The sequence below is a fragment of the Saccopteryx leptura genome, chromosome 4, assembly GCF_036850995.1.
Source record: "Saccopteryx leptura isolate mSacLep1 chromosome 4, mSacLep1_pri_phased_curated, whole genome shotgun sequence".
Classification (NCBI taxonomy): Eukaryota; Metazoa; Chordata; class Mammalia; order Chiroptera; family Emballonuridae; genus Saccopteryx; species Saccopteryx leptura.
The window spans coordinates 51,529,891-51,554,417 of NC_089506.1; the positions used below are offsets into that span (position 1 = coordinate 51,529,891).

Below are 24,527 nucleotides of genomic sequence, written 5' to 3' on the forward strand. Positions count from 1 at the left end.
GCATGCAAAGCCATGGTCAGCGTTGTATGGAGAAACCGGTCTTAGAGAATGGAGCTTATTTACAAAGAGAAACAGAAAATAGGGGAGAAAAAAGGAGAGGGAGAGAGAGAGAGATACCTACTGGTTTTCAAGTATATGGATCCAGGCACTCCTGAGCCCTATTTTACCTGCACTCTCTTTGAAGGACACTATATGGTCTAGTAAAGTCCAACTTTTTCATTTAAGCAACTTCAGTTGGGTTTTGGTCTCTTGGAACCAGAGTCCTAACCTTGGAGATATCTGTGATATCTAATGATGATTTATAATATCAATGGAAAAGGGTGTTCTTTGTGCTAACAATCAACATACAAGTTAGGAAAAATTGGGGCTAGCTTAAAGAATCATTAAAAAAAATTTACTTTTCATAGGATGAGATTTTCACTACGTAGATGGTAAGATGGAGTCCACACTAGTCCACACTAAAGAACTTGCTCTCTAAAAGAATCCCTTTTTCACCAGCAACAAGTAACCAATTTACTTTCATCTCCTCTCACCTCCCCCTCCATTCCCAATTATAATCAGTTTTAAAAACTACACTTTTACTAGGGGGAGAATTTCTCTATGTTGTATCAACTCTCTTAATTTGGATGCACACATCCTCAGATATAAATGCACACATTTAGAAAAATAAGTTTTATTTAGTGACTTAAGAATTAAAAGGTCATAAAGAAAGAGCATTAAATGGACAGGGATTCTGAGAAAAAACAGTGACAGATGAATGACCCACTGCTCAAGATTCTTGGAAATAAGCCTTAGATGTGCAAGGTCTCAGTAACCACATATACCTCCCATGCACACTAGGGGGCGATCTCATAGGGCAGGCTCTGTGCCTTCGTTTTGGTATTCCTCTTGCTTATCATGGGGGCCACGCCTTATAAACATTTGTGGAAAGAATGCTGAATAACATGAACTTGTTGGTATAACGACTACCCTTGCATTTCGATCAGTTAATAATGTTCAAGGCGGCGGTTGCTAGATAGAACATTGTGTTTTAAACTTGACTTTTCATCGTGATAGCCATACTTATCTTTTCCAAGGGAGGAGTGACCACTGAGTCTTTCATGCCTCACTGGACCCAATTATGGATTTTCATCATGTCATTGAGGAGCATTATCGCTCCCACATACTAAACCTGATGATGCTCCTTGAGGAGCTAAATTCATGTATTCTACCCAGCAGCACAGGCAGCTGTCATTAAATGTTGAATGCACAGTGCCTAGCATATATTCAGATAGACTTCTGTTAAGCCAGAGATCTCACATTAGAACAAATTTACTAGGAACTTCGACAGTCTAGTCCAGTGGTTCTCAGACTTTTGCTGCACATTGGAATCAGCTTCAAAAAAAGGCCACCGCCCAGGTCACATCCAGACCAGTTAGATGAACAACTTTGGGGGAAGGGACTGATGTTTGAGCCTTTCAAGACCCCTCAGGTAATTTCAAAATATAGCCAAGTGTGAACAGCAGTGTTTCAGGAAGGTGCTTTTCAACTGTTCATGTGCATAGAAAACACCTGGGGATACTTTAAATTTTGAATTCTGACCCCAAAGATTTGGGGTGGGGCCTGAGAGTGTGGAGCTGTACCAGGACCTCCACTGATGACAGTGATCATGATGACACCATTGCTGGTCTCTAAGGGACAGTATAGTGACAGTGACTGGGGCTGTCCAGACTGGGTTATAAGCCTTTTTTTTTAAGCACCAGCTAGTACAGCTCAATTTTCCTCTATCTCATGACTTGATAGATATTCTGCATAAAATTTAATTTAGGGAAGGAAAGTTTGAAGCATCGCCCCTGTGATATCTAAAAGAAGAGAGGAAAAAAACAGGAATAGGGACGGGTCAGTCACTGGTCACCTGTTGCCTGCTTCTCTGCTCCAGGGGCTGCTCTCTAAAGGGCTGCTGTCCATTGCTAGATCCCAGCACCCCAGCTTTATTTTTCATTCTCTTAAGCTCTGGTGTCCACTGTCCCGTTCATGACGAGGCCCCTGAGCCCCGCTCTGAGCAAAAACCCCAGCCGGTTATGGTTGAACTGGACCTGGCAGAGGTCGCTGGTACATCGCCTTTGGTTAACCTGCTCCTGAGGGATTTACTTATTGTGCTGAAGAAGGAAGGGAGGGGGAAACAAAACAAAAAGGGGGGAAACAACAACAGAATTTAGGCAGCGGAGCAGCAGGAATAGCAGCCTTCCCTATTTCCCAACTGTTTTGGAGCACGCCTAAGTCCCAGCGGTGGAAGTCTCCGGGCTCGCGGAGTAGGAAGGTGCGCGGCGGGAGCGCCCCACTTACCATGACTGTGGCCGCGGCTGCGGCTGCTTGGGCGGCCACCGCGGCTTGGTTGGCTTGGTGCTGCGCAGCTTTGATTTTGGCCTGCAAGTGTGCAGGAGGGTGAAAATATTTGCATTTCTCCCTCATGCAACGCCCCTTTATGTAATCCATACAAACGGTTACGGTGTTGTCATTTGTGTCGATCATGGTGCTGTCTGCCGGGTGTGCAAAGCGGCAGTCGGTCTCTCCCCGGGCACAGTTTCCTCGCTGGAACTCCCTGCATACCTAGGACACAGGGGGAGCAAGAGCAGACAATGCAGAAGAAAGCCTGATGGCCGCCTGCCGTCAACTCTCCCTCTGCCAGTGCAGCCATTCAGGTTTTTTAACTGGATTATTTTTCTTTCTTTTAATGGTGGCTTTTGTGCCCATTACAATAAAAATTTGATCATCCAGAACTCAAGTAACCAGAATCCCTAATAAACACTCTTCTGAGTTTTGTTTCACCCTTTTTCTGGGTTGAGATTCATTATTGAGAAAATAAGTCAAAATCTACAGTTTAGCTAAATAAAATAACAAAGAAAAATCAACAAGGCCTCCATTGTCTGTGGCATATACATGCATATAATAATTTGAAGGTTATATATATATATATATATGTATGCAAATCTTCTCTTACACCGACAACTCTGGGATGCTATAGGTTTTTTGCATGGAGGAATAATTTCACCATAGTTTAAGCCACCAGGTCATAGCTGTACAACTCCAAAAAGAATAGGGGGAAATGACAAACTTGTTCTCCTCCCTAAGGATGGGGACATGAATCTGAATACTCCTGTCTTCCCCTAGTCTCCCCTGCTCTACAAAGACAACTTACACTTATAATCATAAATCAGAAGAACTACAGTACCTAGAACATCAAAACACTTATTTAGGTTTACCATATCTCTATTTTTGATAGTACAGAAAAAAGATAAACATATTTTAAAAAGATAAAAAGGAGATAAATATGGGAAGAGATAAAGGGAAAGAAATCAATGAAGGGAAGTAGAATACAGTTTTGGTGTGATGGTGTTTCTTTCTTATTCCTTATCCTGAAAGTCCAAGTAACTAGATGCTTCATGCTCTGAAAATATGAGTGGATCAAGATTTACCATATACAGAAAGTCTTCTTTTGAATTTAAAGGGTATTCTGAATTCTGCCCTGAATGTTGACAACTTAAAATAACATGAATAAATAAATATATATACATAATACTTATATATATACATAATACTTATATTTATAGCAATCATATTAGCTGGGAAGAATTACTGGTAAAATTTTATTTGCTTGTTAGGCTTCAATTCCAAAGTGGATATATTTAAGTGGTGGTTCATATCACTGACATGACATTTAAGCCTTGTGGAAGTCAAATGTACTTGGGAAATACAATTTCACTAACCAGTGGCCAAGCAAGTTTGAAGAATAAACAGATAAATCATAAAATTGGTAACTCTTTCTACCCGAAATATTAGCTAACATTCCATTTTCAGTTCATGAAATGTACACAATAAAGATTACTAAGGTGTTCCCCATATGTTCTGAGTAAGCCTTCCTCTATAAATGGAATGACTTCAGTCTGAGACTGCATCAGACGCATAGACCAGCCATTAAGCATTTACCAAGGTTCTCTGTGTGTAGCCGACTTGATTCCTGGTTTGAAATGAACTGAAAGCTGCTCTGCTTAAGTCACTGTGAATCATTTATATATATATCTTTGTCCTGTTGGGAAGAACAATTTGTTCCCAACTTGGCTGATTTAATTTGTTTTCTAACACAGTCACTTAATGAACGTTAAAGCTCCATGGGCCCAGCAAGTGGAGCCCAATTCACTTTTCTAGTCCCATGAAAGGTCTGTCTGTTCAACATTCCCAGGGATAGGCTAAATCAGAACAATAGCGATTAGGGTTTATAGTCTCTTCATTTTGAGATCCATATAATCTGGATTGAAACTGATATTGGGTAGCAACATTTTATTGTCCTCAAGATTACATTTAATTATATTTACCTCAAGGTAAATATTTAAACAAATGCGCATTTACAAGAACATTCTCAAAGGATCCAACATAAAGCTCAGGGTATATCCTAACCATACATGTATCACCTAACAATTTGAATTGGTAGTGGAATTAAACAAGCTCTTTGAAAAATTTATTAAAAATCTTTATACACCCATATAAAATGCTCTACTAAATATCACAGGATATAGTAGTTAAGATAAATGAATAATTCCTCTAACTGATTATAGAGAAATTTTACCCAGTAAATTACAGATGGATTGGCTTGACTCATGACTCAAGAATCATGTTTTATAAATATACGTACTTGTTCTCTTGACTTTTATAGAATACTTACCATTAAGTTAAATAAACTATTTCAGTCAACAAATCTGCCCAACCTCCAACTCCCCATTTATCAACAACACGACGAGGGCTGATATTCTGAAACATTGTAGTACAGTCATACTAGTCCTTAAAATATTGAAATATGATCAGACCAATTGTCCAATAGTCGTAATCATACTTACTCCCACCCTTGTCCCTGAGTGTCCCCCACTGCCTTGGCTTCTGGGCTTCTGGCTTGCCCCTTCCCACACCTCGCCACAATCCAGCAAAAGTTAGTTGCTGGCACAGATGGAGGCCTTCAAGAACCATTACTGTGGCTAACATAGTAATTGACTCAGTGTTTCATTGACTGTTAATAATTTGCCCCTGAACAGCTGATTTTTTTGTGTGTGTTAAACTTATTTTTTCACAACTAATTTCCTTTATACTATACCTTAAATTCAAATCACAGAATTATGAATGCATAACTTTTATATAAATTGTGTAACATCTTGCAAGTATTCACTTACATAGAAGTATACTTCTACCACAAATGCATTTCAAACCACAAATAAAATTGCAGTACCTCCAGTTTGTCAGTCCTGAGAAGTTTCTGAGTTGTAGTTGACCCCGGGACAGTAACAGGTGGACTTCCGGGAACAATAACAGGTGTGGTGGGTAGAATTTCCGTTGGGACTAACCCAACTCCAGGGGTTACAGGTGCTAAGTAAGGAGCAAAGCTAATCGCCGTATTTGTCCCTATTGTGGGACCTACAGGAAAAGTGGGCTGTTAAAAAAAGATAACACAGGATAAAGATATCTTTAGAATAAAACTTTTTAAAATATCACCAGTGTCACTTGAGCAAAATGTATTCATCATATACAAGACTCCTTGTGTTAGTTGCATAAATCAATTTTAAATGATAAAAGTTCATTAAACTGTTTTGTTTTGCTTAATAAAAATTAAACCCATATAGATCCTCTCTTCCCAAAACCATACAAAAACATGGGAGAACATCATAGAAACCTAATTACAGGGAATAGGTTAAACTTTTATTTCTATAAACATGTCCTCAAGAAAATAATATTCACTCTAATTGCTCATCATTCCAAACTATTAAATGTTATAACACCAAAGTAGTAAAACCTAAAGAATAATGATTCATAATCTTTGATTCCTCTTACATGTTTCTCAAAGGGAGAGGAATAAAGAAAAACCTTGATTACAGCCTGACCGAGTTTATATATTCTCAAAAAGTTGGTACTGGGATTTTAACAGTATTTCCATATTCACTATCATGTATCATATATTTCCAAAAATTAATCTTCAGTTTTAATACAGACCTGCTAGTTCCTCCTCTAGCTCAAGAATGTCTAGGACTACCCTTCCCTCCCTGAAAGGTTGTATGGAAAAACTTATATTTTTCAACTGGCCAATATTCCAATTGGTTGTTAAAAGTTGGTTTGGTTTCCTAGGTCACAAAATCAATGCAGAAATGATAAAGGCATTCAGTAGCTTATTAAACCTCCCTTCTATCACTGTACTCCTTGTCCAGGTATAAGAAAAAGAAATATGTTGGGTGTTGATGGAATGATTATTTTTTTGAGCTCCACCTAAAAATATGCCCTTCAGAAAGGAAAAAAAAAAAAGTGCATTTAATAAAACAATAAACATTGTTTCACTTTGTAAAGAACCAATGTTAAAACTTTAAGATACAAGATAAAGATTTTGCTTGACTAAACTTGACATGGAATTGGATCTGAATGGTTTTTGTTTGTTTATTTTTTAGTTTTTGGATGACTTTTAACCTATTTACTTTTAGGGCCAGTTTTCAGATATTTGCAATGACACATTAATACAATTTTCTAATGGGCAACTGTGCTATTGGCCATGCCATGCTACTTCTCTATTTATACATTGTGGGTAACATTCTTGTTGTCTATTTATGGTTATGAATGAGTTGTTGAACATATGGGAAAAATAACAATCTATGTTTATTAAACAAATTTTTTTGTTGATAGCAATAACTGAAAAATATCTTTTACAAGTGATCATGTTAGCAAACTGAATTATTGATAGTTTGTGCAGGGAGTTCTTGGAGAGGCTGAAAGTCTTGACTGAAATGGCTGGGGGCTGAAAGAAGTGATTCTAATGGTCTTAGAGGGCTGCTGCTACAGCACTCCCACGAGAGGCTCTTAGACTTTTATGGGTTCAGACATAAAATTCACTTTGGAAGAAAGTTGCAACATGAGGTCTCAACATGGGGAAATAGCTGGCAGTTAGGATTTTTTTTCTTCTTGACTTTCTACAAAATTTTATATGTGTATGTTTTCCATTTTCAACCCATTTGAGTCATAATTATAGAAAGTTGTGGTTTGCAGTAACTATAGCTTATATAACTTAGTACTATTGAAACAAAGCCAAGTGATTTAAATGGTATAAGGACTTTATAATGTTAGGGTTAAAAATGTCAATCCTGAAAGGTCATAAATCACAACAGATCAGTGATTCATGGAACCAGTATATCATAAATGCCTGGGGGAAGTTTTATAAATGGAGATATCCCAAATTCTGACTCAACAGGTCTAGGCAGGGGCCTTGAAATTTGCATTAAAATAATTTACTGCCCTGGCCACTTGGCTCAGCGGTAGAGCACTGGCCTGGCGTGTGGAAGTCCTGCGTTCGATTTCTGGTCAGGGCACATAGGAGAAGCACCCATCTGCTTCTCCAATCTTCCCCCTCTCCTTCTTGTCCTCTTCCCCATCCCACAGCCAAGGCTCCATTGGAGCAAAGTTGGCCCAGGGCGCTGAGAGTGGCTGCATGGCCTCCACCTCAGGCACTAGATGGCTCTGGCCACAAAGCAGCAACGCCCCAGATGGGCAGTGTCGCCTCCTAGTGGGCATGTGGGGTGGATCCTGGTAAGCCGCATGCGGGAGTCTGTCTTACTGCCTCCCCGCTTCTAGCTTCGGAAGAGTACCAAAAAAATTTACTACATGATCTGATGTGTGGCCCGGTTTGTGGACCACTGTTGTAAATGAGGAGGGAAAAGAGGTATTAAAAATTTTTGTACTAAATGTGTAATTTAACTCAGAAACTATCTAAGTAAACATTTATAGAAAAGAACCCTACCCCACACCTCTACTTTTGACTTTCTATGGAAGCAAATTCCCAACCCACCTGTGGATCATTTGAGGCAAGGGTCAACTACGGCAACACATACTGGTTGTACCTTGACTGTCAGAAGGATACTATAGCCTCAAAATTCATTTCCTAAAACCTTTTTGGATATCAACAAATCTATTGTAATTAGCTAAATTTTGCATCCTAAAATGTTACTTGTCTATCTAATTTAATGATCTAAAATGAATGTTTTAGTTTGTTTATTGATGACAACTATAGCATAGTTAATAGAGAATATTATTTAAAAGTAAAAACACAAATTGTGGACTAAGAGAGGGCTGAATTTAAATCCATAGCTCTCACAGTTACTAATTATTATCCTGGGTAGGAAATTAACCCCTCTGAGCTTTAGTTTCCTCATCTGCAGAAGAGATGTAAAAGTACTTAGCTTGAAGAATCATTCTGAACAAGATGTTATTTATATTCCACTTTCCATGGTCAAAACTCAGGAAATAGCAGCTACCATTAGTAGTGTATAAATTAGTATTAATAAAGTATTTTCTCCAAAAGTGTCCACAGATTCTAGAACAGGAATGTAATCAGCATAGCAAAATAATAATGGAAGAATAAAATATTATTAAATATAGAAAATATCTTCTCTTTTTTGTACTATGGGCTGGGAAAATATATTTTTTTCTTTCACATGTAACTGAAAGTTAAAAGTTTATAGGCTATATAAAGATAGATTCAATTAGATATTTTCTCTATTATTTATATAGAGTATTTTTTGTTAGAGTTGATTAGGAAAAATGCAGTTATGATAATTTTCAGAATGGGCACTACATTATTATTATTATTATTATTTATTATTATCGACAGTAATACCCTACATCTGTGAAGGATTCAGCTGTGAAGGACTGGAGCAAATTGTCAAAGCATTCTCATATACATTGTCTTCTTTAATCTCATCGATATGCATGAGAAGCAAGTCTTACAGGTGAAAGCAATTTAGCATGGAGACTAAAAGGATTACCCAAGTAAGGTCACTGCGACTGAGTCAGAGTCAGGGCAAAATAACCAGGACTCCTGGCTCCTGGCCTGGTTATTTCCATTCTTCTATACTCACTAGATTTTGTTGGTAATTTCTTGAAATTGAAGAAGAAAAAATCACCAGCTGCCTTTATGTTTTTGGAGCATAAAAAGAGAGTGTTGGCAGGGTGGTGTGTTCCACATTTATCCAGGGCCTTCTACAGATAAGAGATGTAGAGCTGCTCTGAACAGCTCTGCGGGGTGCTGCCGCCTCGGGAAACGGGTTCTCAGATCCTGGATTCAAATTAAACTTCCAGAGGTGGAGTCTAGGCTGGCAACATATCTTGGTTCTGAATTCAGTCCTTAGCTGGCAGCTGAGAAAAGAGAAAGGCAGCAACTCCCCATGATTCTGTTCCTGGAAGCATACCAACTAGAGCTGGGGAGAACTGGCCCCATGGATTCTGAAGAAGGGCCGTTGCCAGGCTGTCTGAGACAGGATCCATTTGGTCCTTGTCATCTCTCAGGACTAACTGCAGCTGGAGAGGCCAGAGGACAAGGACCACAGAAAGTCTTCTGGAAGAAAATAGCTGCTGAAATGCTGGTCTTGCTCTTTTTTCCCTTTGTACTTCAGTCTGAGCTTTTACGTTTCTGTTCCCAGAACTCTCCACTCTTCTTTCTCAGTCCATTACATCAGTAGACCCAGGTTCAAAGATTTAAAACACAAACACACGCCCACATGTTCTTTGATATTTTGTAGTAGCAAGGAAGGGCTGGTACTGCGGAGAAATAACTAAGTGGCCTGGGATATTTATGGCTCCAAAATTTCATCAACTGATTTTTTAAAACAAAAGCGTGAGAGTGCATACATTTAGAAAGCTTTGGCTTCGGCCCTGGCCAGTTTGCTCAGTGGTAGAACACTGGCCTAGTAGTGTGTGGATGTCCTGGGTTCAATTCCCAGTCAGGCACACAAGAGAAGCACCCATCGGCTTGTCTTCCCCTCCCCCTCTTGCTTCTCTCTCTCTCTCTCTCTCTCTCTCTCTCTCTCATCCCTTTCTGCAGCCATGGCTCAATTGGAGCAAACTGGCCCTGGGAGCTGAGGATGACTCCATGGCCTCTGCCTCAAATGCTAAGAAGAGCTCAGTTGCTGAGCAACAGAGCAACACCCTGGATGGACACAGCATCGCCCCCTAGTGGGCTTTCTGGTGGTTCCTGGTCAGGGTGCATGCTGGAGTCTATCTCTCTGCCTCCTCTCCTCCCACTGAATTAAAAAAAAAGAGAAAGCTTTGGTTTCAAAGGGTAGGTATTTGGCACTCAAACTAAGAGGCGTAAAAACATGGCTTTCCTTAAGGCCCCTCCCTTTGCTCCCAGTAGCATTTCTGAAGGGCAGAATACTCAGTGTAAGGCTTCGCCCCCAAAGACTGTATTGTATAAGCTCATAAATCTTTATCCTACTAACGGCTACCCACCTGTGTTTTTATCTTCAGTGAACATGGGAAGGTTGTGTGTGGTGGGTGGTGGGCAGTATGGTAAGGAAAAGAAAAGAAGAATTACTGCCATATCCTATCAGGAATGGGGAGAGAGAAACTGTGAGGAGGAACAAAGTGAAGTAGAATTTTTAAATATAGTGAATTTGAGACCAAGTTATGAGAAAAAGAATGATTTACATTTTCATTCATTCAAAAAATATTTATTGGTATAGACATGGTGCCCAAACACTGTATGTACATTTATTGAACTTAAAACTCTAATGAGAAAGAACAAGCAAAATTACAATTCATTATTATGGATAAACAGAAATAAAGAGGCCTCATGGGCAGTGATGAAGACTGGTGGTAAATCAAGAGAATAGATTTGTAGTCATGAGTGGGATAAAGTTGACATGTGAAGGGTAAAAGGATATTTCCAGCAAGAGCAAAAGCCATGAACCAAGCGAGAGCTTTGTGTGTTCACAGAACTGAAGGTTTGGTTTGGTCTCCTTGACGACAGGAAGAGTGGGCCAGGATGAGTTGGTGAGTTGGGTGAGGACCAGATTACAGACAATGTTATACTATAAATCATAGTCAGGCTTACATGTTTAGACTTTGTCTCCAGTGAAATGAAAAAGCATTGAAATATTTTAAGTAATGGAGAGATAGGATGGCATTTGTGTGTTGAAAGGAATCTTCTCTGGTTGCTGTGTGCAGGATACATTGGAATAAAGCAAGAGTGGAAATGAGAGATTGGAAAGGAAATGCTTAGAGCAGTAGATGGACTTGAAGGTAGATATGTCAGGACGTACTGATGAACTGGACATGAGAAAGTATGCATGAGAGACTGCTTGGTTTTGGTTTGAAACTTCTGGTTGCATTTACTTAGATGGGAACATAGTGGAATAAATAATTTGGTCTTTAACATGTCAAGTTCCTGTGAGAAATTTAAAGGTGACTCCAGTAGGAAGTTGAATATAGGAGTCTGAGGCCCAGAGAAGTTTGTACTGGAAATATACATTTGAGAGTTCTTAACCTATAGATGATTTACAACCAGAAGAATGAATGAGACCGGAAAGGAGAAGGTTGATAAGAGAGATGTACAGTGCTGGGAACCTCAGTGTCTAGCAGTTTCAACATATAGTAGAGAAACATAATAGAGACAGAGGAAGGAATGTTCAGAAAGAAAGGAATGAGCCACAAAGGAGAGATTGATTCCACATGTTGAATGTTGCTAAGAGGTTGAATGAAAACAATGATGTAAAAAATGACCATCAGTTTAGAAATATGAAGGTTACTGATGAGCAATTTCAGGGTGGATGGGAGGTAGAGGGGGTGGAAAAATATAGGGAAGGTTAACTTAGAAGGAAACCTAAAAATGAAGTGGACTTGTTACTGTGTGTTTATCAGGTTATTTGTCTTAAGCAATTTCTGCATGTTTCTCGTGGTTGGTCTAACAAATTCCCCAAAACTTGGTGACTTAAAGCAATACACATTTATCCTTTCATACTTCTGGAGGCCATAAGTCTGAAGTCAGTTTCACTGGGTCAAAATCGAAGTGTTGGCAAGACCACACCCACTCTGGAGACTCTAGGCAGGAATCCATTCTTTGTCTCTTTCATCTTCTGGTGGTTGCTGGCATTCCTTGGTTTGTGGCCACATCAGTTCAGTTTCGGTCTCTGTGAGCACATTGCGTTTCTCCTCTTCTGTATGTGTTAACTCTTCCTTTGTCTCTCTTTTATTTTTCATTTTATTTTTATTTTTTGTGTTTTTCCAAAGTTAGAAGCGGGGAGGCAGTCAGACTCCCGCATGCACCCAACCGGGATCCACCCGGCATGTCCACCAGAGGGCGATGCTCTGCCCATCTGGAACATTGCTCTGTTGCAGCCAGAGCCATTCTAGAGCCTGAGGTGGAGGCCATGGAGCCGTCCTCAGTGCCTGGGCCAACTTTGCTCCAATGGAGCCTTGGCTGTAGGAGGGAAGAGAGAGAAAAAGAGGAAGGAGAAGCAGATCAGTGCTTCTCCTGTGTGCCCTGGCCGGGAATTGAACCTGGACTGCCACATACTGGGCAGATGCTCTACCGCTGAGTCAACCAGCCAGGGCCCTTTTGTCTCTCTTTTATACAGATAGTTATGATTGCATTTAATCTAGGAGAATTTCCCCACCTGGAGATATCTAACTTAATCACATCTGCAAAGACCCTGTTTCCTTTCAAGATGACATTTACAGGTGCCAGGTACTTTTGAGGGCCACTATTTGACCTACTACACTGTACTGGGTCTGTAATTAATTCTTGAGACTCTGAAGTTGTTTGTAGAGTTGATGATTAAGTTTATCACACTTTTATTCTAATACTTCTTAAAATTTAAAAATTTCTATTAAAATACTTAAATGTAATATTCCTTTTTCATAATCCTGATTATTCACTTCTAATTAATATTTGAGATAATACATAAACATAACTTTCAAAAGAAGTTCAACTAATAGTTAACAACAGGAATGGAATTTTCTTATTCACATTACCATTATTGAGTACCAGGGTCAATCCTTATGAATTCTAAACAAATAAGAAGTGAATCATTAAAATGAGTGAGATGTATAATGCAGTGTTACTATGCTAAACTTCATGGGTCTGAATTTATTCCCACAGACATTATTTAATAACTAAATTATTCTAGCATTTAGGTAAGTTAATAAAATAATTTATATCTGTGCATCAATCAGTAAAGAGAACCATAAATTATACATGTGTGGGGTTTTAAACAGATCTACTTAAATGTCTGTTTTTGGCATCAACTGTGTTTAGAATTTTGTTTGGGTTGTCCTTACACCTAGGCTAACTTCTACTCATCCTTCAGGACACACTTATTTGGGACCTCCTCCAAGCAGCTTTTCCTGCCTCAACCAAAATCGTAATTCTCTGAGCCTAAATCTTACTTTGCCCTTTCCATGAATCTGTCAATCCCCCAGGGACTAGATCGTATTTATCTGGGAGCCACCTGCACCTGGCACTTTTTTTTACGATGGGCAGAGCTGGTCCCTGGCTACTCTGCCACCATTCTTGACTGGCGATAAGCAGGTTGCTAACAGTTTCTCCAGATTCTCTCCCCTTGTCCTGAGCCACACCCGCCCTCCCCATCTCGTCTCCCAGACACACTAAGAAAATGTGACTCATTGGTAGAGATCCCTTTTAATTTAGCAGCTTTCAATAAATAGACTTTTTAAATAATAACGGCTGACTTTTAAACAATAGTCTTTTGTGTATGTACTTTTTTTAAAAAGCAAATTTCATTCACTTCACTGGCTTTTATTTTTTTTTATATAATTAGCTTGTTTTTGACAAATTATTCACAAATATAAATGAAATCTGCTAAAGCCAAATGCACTCCTTTCCTCCAGGGCCTCATTTCTAAAACAGTTTCCAGACCTTTAAAGAGGAACTTGGAAATACCGTTAAATCAGGGAGGAAACATTACACAGTACAATGAATTTAACCCTGTGGTCCTTGCAGCAGCTGCCACACCCTAGCAGGCCTCTGAGAGACAGGAGGTGCGGATGGCAAAGGCATCTTTCTCTGGGCTCGTGTGAGGCTCTGGGTAGGGCAGACCAAACAAGATGTCCGAGTCCCAGTCCCAGCTCCACAGCTGACTGGCTGCATGACGCTGGTCAAATCTTTTAACATCTCTTGTCATTGTCCTCTCTATTAAAATGGTGCCATTGAACTAAATCATCTGTCTGCTACCTTGCTAAAAAAGTTATTTTAGGTATCAAAACCTCTTTTTCACACAGATCATCAATTCATACTCTAAATGAAAATGGAAAGCTATTGCCATTCTAGGATGGTACAAATACAGAGCTCACTGGTGAGAAAGAGCTGGAGTGACACCGATTTCCCGAATATTGATTAAAAATTGTCTTTGCCTACTGTTTCCACTCACGTTTTTCTATTAAAATAATTTAAAAACTCTATTTTCAGCATCCCTTCTGCTTCAAAGCTATTTGCCTTCATCGTAGCCAGAGACAAAGTAGAGAGAGGCCATCTTAGGTCAATGTGGCACTGCCTGGACCAACACTTTAATCATCGAGCCCATCATTAGATGTGATGTACTCACCACTGGATGAAGTGGGGTTCCTGGAAACATAAATTGCATTTGCTGGGCAAGCATCGCTGCTGCAGTTTTTTGCTGGATCAAATTGTTCCTCCCATTAATTTCTAGTTGAGTTTTTAAATGTGTTGGAGGGTGAAGATACTTGCAGTTCTCTCTTGAGCAGCGGCCCTGTAAAATGAACATCTTGGTTTAGGACTGTTATAAGTAGTTTGCTACTCCACTGTGAACTATTTCACCTTCACTCCATACACACAAAGGCAAGGACCCCATGCGTGGATGTGTGTGTGCGTGTGTGCGCGCACACGCATGTGCTAGAACACAGAACAGAGTTGGAACGTTCAAGGAGCAAACCAGGCATTAGGTGATTATCAACCTTGCTCAAACCTGTTGAGTGGAGGAGTTTCCTGAAATTGGTGGTTGTTGTTTTTAATGGAATCTATCTCTGGCAGTGGACTAAAAAAATGTAACTTCTGAGAATAAAGACAGACCTTTCTCCTAGGCAGTGTGGAGGGCAATCAGAGGAACCTATTTATTGTGGCTTATCAAAAGGAGAGTTTGATCCTGCTATACATTGGTTTGTGCATGCTGGAGTGATAACAAATAACAATAAGAACCTCTTGAAATGTGTGTTTCAGATTGGCTGAAGGCACCCCAAATTTACATCATCGAAGAAGAGGTAATGGAGGTATAGGAGTGAACTTTCCATAGACATAGATGCATAGGTGTAATTTCTAGGTATAAAATCAAACAATCACTTGTAATGAATTAGTTTGCTATACAAAAGCTGCTACCATGCCCCACTCCCATGACAGCTGTATCAAATTTAATATCATGATAGGGCATAATGAAGAATGTTTATGGTTAAAATAATATTTGGACATTAAGGTGGGCAAATCGAAAAAAATTAATTATGTGACATGTACATAAAACCAGTCTTGAAGAATAACTGCAAGTGGTGATGTTTTTAATAAAGTACCAAGTTTTCAAAACTACCAGTTGAGAGAATCATATTGATGTGTGAATTATGCAATTTCTGGAGAAAGAATAGCATGCTATGTTAACCAGTGTATTACCATTCCCTAAAGAATTAGTTTATTTGCAACCAATAAAAGAGAATATGGGTTTGTTTACCAGATACAAAAATAATTTTAAAAAGCAATCTTGGTGGATCTGGGGATACAAATTTGTTTATAGTCATCCTAATTCTAAACATCTGGAGTTCTCACTCTGCCTCCCACTAATTTCAGCTGCATGTTTGGCAGCACAGGCTCCCTCGGAGTGTGAGTCTTCCTGAAGGCAGACATCCCAGGCTCAGTCCTGGTGGTCTGTGCTCAGCAGCCAATCTTGCCCCGAAACCACACTGTTGGCATCACTAGAGACTGTGTCATCCTCTGCAGGGAGGACACAGAGGTGAGTACTGGGCCCATCAAAAAGAACCGTTTATGTTTCTGCTAATAAAATTTTTTAACAATGAGCAATGTCAGTATGTCTCCTTAGTCTCAAGTTTATATTGGGATGTTTCATTCAGTTTTCTGTGCTCTAAAGTTGGAATGTCTAGTGTAAAGATCCAAATTAAGTGGAACCATAATTAAAAAGAGTCTAAAACAAAGTAGTCTAGGAATCTCACTTTCCATCTACTTTGCTCTGCAAGTTTTAGGATAAAGTTTTTATCCTAACTTTACTTTGCTCATTGTTTTGTGACATACCAGGGTCCCTTTAACCCTACCAACTTGCTTCAGACATCTGTTTTACCTCCCTTTTTGGCCTCCTTTGATAATTGCTTTAGTCTCTCAGTTTGCTAAAATCAAATCTCCAAGAAAGTATTCAGATGAGGCCTGCTCCCACAACGTAAGTGTGTGACCAGTCTTTAGATTGGCTGCCTTTATGTCAGGTACCCAAATACATACATATGATGATGGGACATGGCAATGACATAGCTACTTCCCATCAGCAAGGTTAGGAGAAGATTAAACAAGATGACATTTCTTCTACAGAGGCTAAGCCACACCAGGCTTCTCTCTGACAACCACAATCCAAATACTCTTTATTCACAATCACTTCCCTTGGAAGCTGGCACCAAAAAGGCTCATGTATACAAGGCCCATTTGCAGGCCTAACTAAACAAAGGTAGACATGGGCCTAATGGGAGGATTCAAGAAAGCAGACTTCCATAGGGGGGAGATGGAATCCATGAAACATCCACACCTTTACCAATTTGGCTATTCAGTTTTGCTTATTCAGATAACTGTCGGTTTGATTACTTGTCTTCTAGTATAGTGCTTTGTTTCTGCATATTAAAATTTTGATCAGGCTAGAAAAAAATACGGTTTTCTTATCAATCCTGTTATCTCTTGATACAACTGGGATTAAGAAACTGTATAAAATATTTTCAATTAATAGAACATAATTTACAATATCAAATTAGTAATTTATTGATGCAATCTTTTTCGTGAAGTTAATGTAATTTCTTCGTGTTCTTTCACACTTGGGGTAAGGTATATAAATTATTGATCACCCACATACCAGACAGTTTATATGTGGTTGTCTTATTTGCTCCTGAAAACAGCTATAATGATCCTTATTTTGCAAAATAGGCTCAGAAAGATTAAGGAACTTTCCTAAGGTCATATAATTGGTAAGTGGTACAGCTGGATTCTAAATCTAGGTCTACTTGACTCACATCATTATATCAAGCTGTTATCAGTGATAATTATAATCGAGAGAGGATAAAAATCTAGCATTATCTTTCACAGTATAATGGAATATATATATATATTTAAAAAATATATGAGGCTTTGGGAATGGAAAAAGATCATTTGCCTGGGTCTATCCATTGGTAGGGAGACTAGAGGAGTGGTTAAACTCATAGGATCTGGAGGCAGATGCCGGGGCACATAACTTTGGCTCTGCCCATTTCTACCTCTATAACTCTGAGCAAATTACTTGAATTTTTTGTGTATCAATTTTCTTTCATCTGCACAAAGAAAATAACTATTGTGTTTTCCTCTGAAGTTCTGTTGAGGGATTGCATGAGTTAATACATGCATAAGGATTAGAAAAATGCTTGGCACATAGTAGGCTCAAAGTAAGTGTTAATATTACCAAAGAAAGAAAAATATTTGTATATGACATTTTGTTTACAGAATGTGCAGCAAGATAACAGACTTACTTGCATTTTGATTGGCTTTTTTATTCTTTTATAGAATAAACTTTCATTTCAAAACATGATAGACACTATTTAATTATACTTGAGTATCTTCTATTTAACAGTATTTTCAATTTTACAGGGTATTTCTATAAATACCCATATTTAAGGAGAGTCCTGAACCACAGTTCAATTTAGTAGTAATATTTTGAAGTGTGTTGTACTACAGATGTCTGAGGCACACTAATTCAAGCACTGGGAAACTCTAGGCAGCAGAATTTTACTAAGGGGTCTTGTAGGATTCTAAAATCCTAAAGGAAAAGCTACTGTCAAAATATAACAAGTTATTTGACACAGTAAACAATTTGTAAGGACGTTTTTGTGTGAGGCGAACGTGATAACCACTACACTCTGGAAACTGCCAGAAGGACGTTTTTGTTAAGGCGTAACATCATCACACAAAAACTGTTGATCATCACAGCAAGTTGTCATAACCCAATGGGAAAGGGCAGAGTACAGAAATGTAAAGCATCTTTGTATGTCACTGTGAAACAGGATAGATGTGTCAAAAATAGTGCCTCCCGATTTTAGTCCAAGACGTAAAGATAAAAATGTCTTGGAAATGTCTTCCTGTGGCTGCTAGTATTGTTGTTTGTTTTATTTTAACTCTTCATCCCTCTTAGGTTTTGTTTTAGCACTCTTTCTGAAAAGATAAGAGAGGTGGGGTCCAGCCCTTAGAGAAGGGGACTGGCACAGGGGATGGACACAGGAGGGTGCCATTCCAGAGTCCTTGTGAAGAGTCTTGTGGAACTGGCAAGCAGGAGGCTGGATGAAGGCCAGGCAGATGGGCTCACATCAGGGACTAATGTGCAGATTGCAGCTCCTGAGTAACATAAGCCCTCTCAGGGTCTTAGCTCACCCCAGGTGGGCCACGCCAGGTATGAAACTACCAAGTGGTTTGGTTCACACTCAGCATTGTTCTTAGTATCCTTCCAGGTTAGAGTCTTATTCATTCATTCATGCATGTATTCATGCATGTATTCATTCATTCATTCATTCATTCAACAAGTAATTATTGAAGTCCTACTATGTGCCAGACATTGTGCTAGTTAACTGAAGGTGAGCAGACACAAGATATATTCCTCCCTTCCTGAAATCTTCAGTCTAGTGACGTAGACAGGTGTTAGCCAAATAATGACATAGGTAAATGTATAATTACAAATTGAGATACGTGTTTTGGAGAAGAATGCTGAGAAAGAATGGTGGGAGAGGGTTAGAAGTGAGGCTAGTGGGTCAAGGAAAGACTCCGAAGAAGTGTTATTTAAACTGAGACATGAAGGACGACAATGAATTTAGCAAGGTAGTGAGTAGCAGAAGTGTGTGTGTGTGTGTGTGTGTGTGTGTGTGTGTGCGCGCGCGCGCACGCGTGCGTATGCACGCTGAGGAGGAGAAAACAAAATGAGAACAAGAGGAAGAGAATATGCCATCTGGGGACTTTCACAAAGTTTCTCAAGGATGGAGTACAGCGGGGGTGTGAGCTGGTGTGGGGGGATGATAAAAGGTAAAACAGGAAGTAGCAGGCTGCAGCTAGATAACAAATGACTTCGAGAGTGAAGTTAAAAGGTATGAATTTCACTGCCATTGAAAGTTTTGAAGCAGGAGACTATCAAATTCAGATTTATGTTTTACACGACATGTAAAATTTTACTCTGATTATTAGATTTTATATCTTTATTTTTATTATAGTCAATATAATTTGGAGACCACTAATTAAAAAATAACATAATTCTGAGTTTACATAGGATTTGTGCAGTTTGTTCTACTTCCAACAATAATCTCTACTCCAGGAATATTTAGATTAAGGAAGATGGTTAGAAACAAGTAACAATTTAAAGCTGGATTAAGTTTATTAAAATAAGCAACCATGGAAAATTCTAACACAGAGTACTCATGTTGACTCTCAACACGATGAAGAAAGATGCTAAATAACTGTACTATGTACTTGGCAGAACAATAGATGGGAGCTATTAGAATTACACGGCCATTACATGGTGTGGGACAGAGTAAATGCAGCTTTGGCTAAGGAAAGATGTCAGAATCAGGTCGGTGCAAGACAAAGAAAGCATAATTGGAACATGAGATTTTCTAATTGCTTATTTTAAAACATGTAATTTTTAGAATCTTTTCTTAGTATGCTCCTAATTGAAAAAGTCAATTAAAATATGGAAGGAAAAGAGAAAACATTAATTAGGAGATAGTTAGAGGAATTGGCAATAGGAGTTTTGCCCATAGGAACAGCTATATCCCACTTGTTTTTCATGAGGAAAAAATGGATTTTATATGATCTGTAATTCAAACAGTTAATAGGCCTCTGCTGTGTGTATTACTTGGGAATAATTTGAATTGTGTCTTGGTGTGGGCCACGTCATTGATCAGCAGACTTTGAAAAGGCTCTTTTGAGAGATAACAATTCCAGTTGAGGGCCAGGGTCACAGCCTGACCTACTGAATTCTGCCTCTTTCAATTGGATCTTGGCCACTCACTGCTTTCAGCACGTGATGGTGTTTTCAAGCACACAAGCCAGGATGTGAATTGGAGAATGCTGACTAATGATTGAGAGCACATAGTCCACGCTCTGAAAGCAGTCAGCAGGAACATCAGTCCAGGAGCCTGCTTTGGACGCCAAAGCTGGCCATGGAAAGGTCATCGAAGAACCTCTCAGATTCCCTTGTATTCCACACGTGCAAAAACAATTTACTGAAATACTGTTACCATGACAGACGCTCCTGTCCTGGAGTTACACTCTTGCAACCCATCTGTCTCGGAACTTCTCCTGGAGAAGTGTTTTACACTAGTGGTAAAGGGACCAGTCTCTGGTACTGGACTGCTTGGGCTCAAAATCCAGCTCTATGGGTACTTGTGGCTTCCAGTGCCACATTTGTAAAATGAAGATAACCGTAGTTCCTACCTCATAGACCAGGGGTCGGGAACCTTTTTGGCTGAGAGAGCCATGAACGCTACATATTTTAAAATGTAATTCCATAGAGCCATACAATGACCCATGTACTTTAAGCATTATCCAATAAAAATTTGGTGTTGTCCCAGAGGACAGCTGTGATTGGCTCCAGCCACCCACAACCATGAACATGAGCAGTAGGAAATGAATGCACTGTAATACATGAGAATGTTTTATATTTTTAACGTTATTATTTTTTTTTATTATTAAAAATTTGTCTGTGAGCTGGATGCAGTCATCAAAAGAGCCACATCTGGCTCATGAGCCACAGGTTCCCGACCCCTGTCATAGACTTTTGGTAAGTATTAAGAGTTAACATGCATAAAAAGTCTTTACACAGTTCCTGGCACATAATAAGCCTTCTGTATGTATCATCATCAATTATTCTCATTATTACTATTACTCTAACACCTTTTCTGCATAGTAGATAAAAATACACGGTATAAAAAAACAACCTTCTTGGCCTTGGCCAAGTGGCTCAATGAGTAGGCACACTGAGGTCAAGGGTTTGATTTCTGGCCAGGGCACATATGAAAAGCAACCAATGAGTGCACAACTAAATGGAACAACTAAATGAAACAACTAGTGGATGCTTCTCTCTCTGTCTCCAATCAATGGAAAAATTTAAAAACAAAAAAATCTTCCTAATACTAATTCAGTTTCTTTGTCATTGTGCTTCTCTCTGGCCTGTCTGCCAAACTCTTTAACCCTTTTTTTGTTCTTGTTCTCACAATCAATGCCAACACTGGCATTTCTGTCCTCAGAGGAGCCTCAGCTCTGTTTTTCTTTGATAGCTTTCCTGCTGAAACTCGCCAGGGCTGATTCACATGGTGTGACTAAGCTAGAGTTTAAAGCAGTGTTGGATTACAGTGGGAAAACCCTGGAATTCTGGGTGTGGTGTCATTCCAAAATGGTCACACAAACTTCTACAAATAATTTATAAAAGTCTGTGCTTCAATTTTCTCATCTGCCAAATGGGGTGATTATATTTCCACATCTCAGCTCCTTCTGAGAGTTGTAAGAGCTCAAGATATAGCAAAAGTTGCTCTGAAAAAAAAATCGTAATTTGCTATTCATTGTCTGTTCCACATCTGTTTTCCCCTTGATGTTCCTAATCTAGTAAAAGGGTTGCCACGTAAACCAACAGTTACAGTAAAAAGTGACACCAGGGACACATGTTGCCAACAGTCCCAATACATTCTGAGAATTTTGAGAGGCTGCATGATGAGGCATATCAGCTGAAGTGGCAAATAAAGTCAAAACTGATTAGGTCTAGCAGGATTTATTATATACCTACAGTGTACACAGTTTGAAAGTGACCAATTCAATCACAGACCACTGTTTTGGTCCTTGTGACACTGAGTGACTATAATGGCTGGTGAACCAGAGGCTCACAGTCTCAGTTTCTCTACAGTATCAAAATCTCTCAAGGTGTTTGTAAATGGGGGAAAAAATTAAGGCCTTGATTTGAGTAGGTGAGCAGATTTTTATTGGTTCATCATTTTTATGGGTCAAAGTTAGATGGCAAAATCTGAGTTTAACATTTGCCTTGTGCCTTCTCTTCCTTCTCTAGCACATTTCTGGAAGGATATGGAAAGTAAAAGTATAGGAAAATGGAATGGTTATTTATATTAAGGCTTAGTTTATAACATTAGCTATGGAACTGAAATGGGCAGATTTCAGGCGTTCAGACTTCTTCTGAATTTAAATAAACTAATTGAACCACATTAACCCTTTGTATTATTCTGAGTATATAATACAGCAAATAAAATTCAACCCCATAAAGGCATCAAAATCAGAGGAAATCGTGGATTCAGAGAATCACTACAAGCAAATGGTAAGGAGAACTTACATAAAATGAACAATTGCCTATATCATCAATAATATGTATGAATTTATGGTAAGTCCTTTCTGTTTATTGGTAACTTTGTTCAACTTATATTACAGTTCATCTTTTATAGTTTATATATGCAAGTCTCTTTTGTTAAAAGCAAAGAATGTATTTATTGAAGATATAGAAAGGGAATATTTATATTATGTTTTCTGGGGTATGTTCCTTTTCTCTGCTGCTTCCATGGTACTACAGAGGAAACGTGTAGGAAGATATAAAAAAGACTAAAGAAGTTGCTGGATGGTAAACTAGGAAAAATCACAAAGGCTGATGGGCAGTTACCAATACCTCTAACTTTACCCACCGCCAATCTCTGCACAGCTATGAATTTAGAGGAGAGTAAGAAACTGCGTGAATCAAGTTCTGCAGACGATGGCCTAAATCGTTATGGAAACTGTTGTTTAGTTTGCACTTCTTTCCCAGAAAACCATATGAACAGGCATAAATATATCATTCCACTGCTACCCCTGATGGTGGGGTGATGCTCAGAGTTGTACCCTAATGTTAGTGCTTTTAACATCCTTAGAGGGAGCTGCAGATGCTTCTGAGTCTTTGCATCTCTAGATTTGAATTTAGGGCAACCTATTATCATCAGAGAGGCTGGGAAAACCTTGGGGCCATCACCGGTGCTGCCTGAATAGCTTTGTGACTCATTCATTACCATGCCAATGAAACTGTCCTATTCCTTCAAGCACTATTGGCCTATGCTGTTAAGACCTAACTTTGTGACTATTTCAAACAGGTGAGACATAAAATTAATAAAGGGGGAGGAGAAACAAGGGGTCAATTGTTTGTAGTTTGCCATTCAACGCATGTTTAAGTCTTTTTCTTAAATAGGTTTTGGTTGCTTGGGCAGTTTTAGTTTCCCATGGTACTTGTGTTTTATGATTGGAAAGAGCTGTTTGTCAGTTTAAGGGGCTAAGCCCTTTCTATACTGGTAAGGATAAGCTATCCTGTTAGCTTTTTTTCATGTTAGTGAAAATGTGTCAGTTAAGAGAAATCAGTGAGAACAGAAATAGTCCCTCCATCCTCCAGAGATTTAAAGAAACTAATTTCTGGGCATCTGATGCTTCATTTGAAAATTACTTGATTTAACTAGAATATAAGTGCCTTCTGAGTCACAGAGGTACACTGGCTGTGTGCATCCTGATGATCTATCAGCATAACACAAAGCCTGTCCAGCGGCTATTCGGCTTCACGGCATCTAGATCTCTCAACGTCATATTCATACGTGTGATCAGCGCCATAGCCATGGGTGAAACAGAAGCTCTATGAAATATTAATATCACAGCAGTAGGAATTTTCCTCTGGGGGAGGGCAGGCCTTTACAGGGATCCTTTCACGGAAGGCACTCAGTGCATGTTAGAAAATGTCCTCCTTTCTTTCCTTCAGCAAATCCTGTTGAGGCCCTTCTACGTGCCAAGCCCTGTGATAACGAATCACAATCCAAACACAGAGTGATCGATACCATGACAGCAAAGACTCAGGCTGCCATTTAAGGGCCAAGGGTCACTCCAGAGGACAGGACACTCCACATTTACACAAAAATCTTGATTAGATTATCTAGTTGCATATATGTGGAAGGAGGGAAGTGAGGAATGAGCTAGCAATCTGGAAAATAAAGACAAGCCAGGCTAATTCACAACCACTCTGGGGAGGTTAAATTTGTGAAGCCTTACAGGCCTTCATACACAGCACCTGGAAGAATGTTCTGGAACATCTACTGAGTAAATATTGGCTGCTATTTTTATTATCGTCAGTTCTTAGAAATTCCAGAAGCTGGTCATTTTCTAAATAAGTGAATGAAGTCTATCCAAAAGCACAAGACTTTATTATACATCTACTGTTACTGCGTAGCGTTTTCAGTTTGATTTGAAAACCATGTGGTGAACCACCCACCCTCACAGAGGGCTTCCTGGAATTCAGACACATGCAGACATCGGTCTTAAAGTCTAACATTTAGCGGGTATGCTCCTATACAGCTGTGCTATTTATCAAAAATAATGAACAACTTCTGTCCCAGTTATAAAATAGCCACTGTCTCAAGTCTTATGTGTTTTCCCTACTTCTCTGGTTGCTGCA

The 24,527-nt window shown here is 39.1% G+C and overlaps 1 protein-coding gene across 8 annotated transcripts in view; it reads right to left on the minus strand.

The window, feature by feature from the left end:
* MBNL2 (muscleblind like splicing regulator 2) overlaps positions 1-24,527 on the minus strand; it is a 162,786-nt gene that overhangs the window by 40,707 nt on the left and 97,552 nt on the right. For all 8 annotated transcript variants that reach the window (XM_066380666.1, XM_066380667.1, XM_066380664.1 and 5 more), the window contains exons 3-5: positions 14,397-14,561; positions 5,255-5,455; positions 2,326-2,589 (exon numbers count right to left, since the gene is read on the minus strand). In XM_066380666.1, coding sequence (XP_066236763.1) covers positions 2,326-2,589; positions 5,255-5,455; positions 14,397-14,561 — 630 coding nt within the window. The remainder of the gene's footprint in view (positions 1-2,325; positions 2,590-5,254; positions 5,456-14,396; positions 14,562-24,527) is intronic.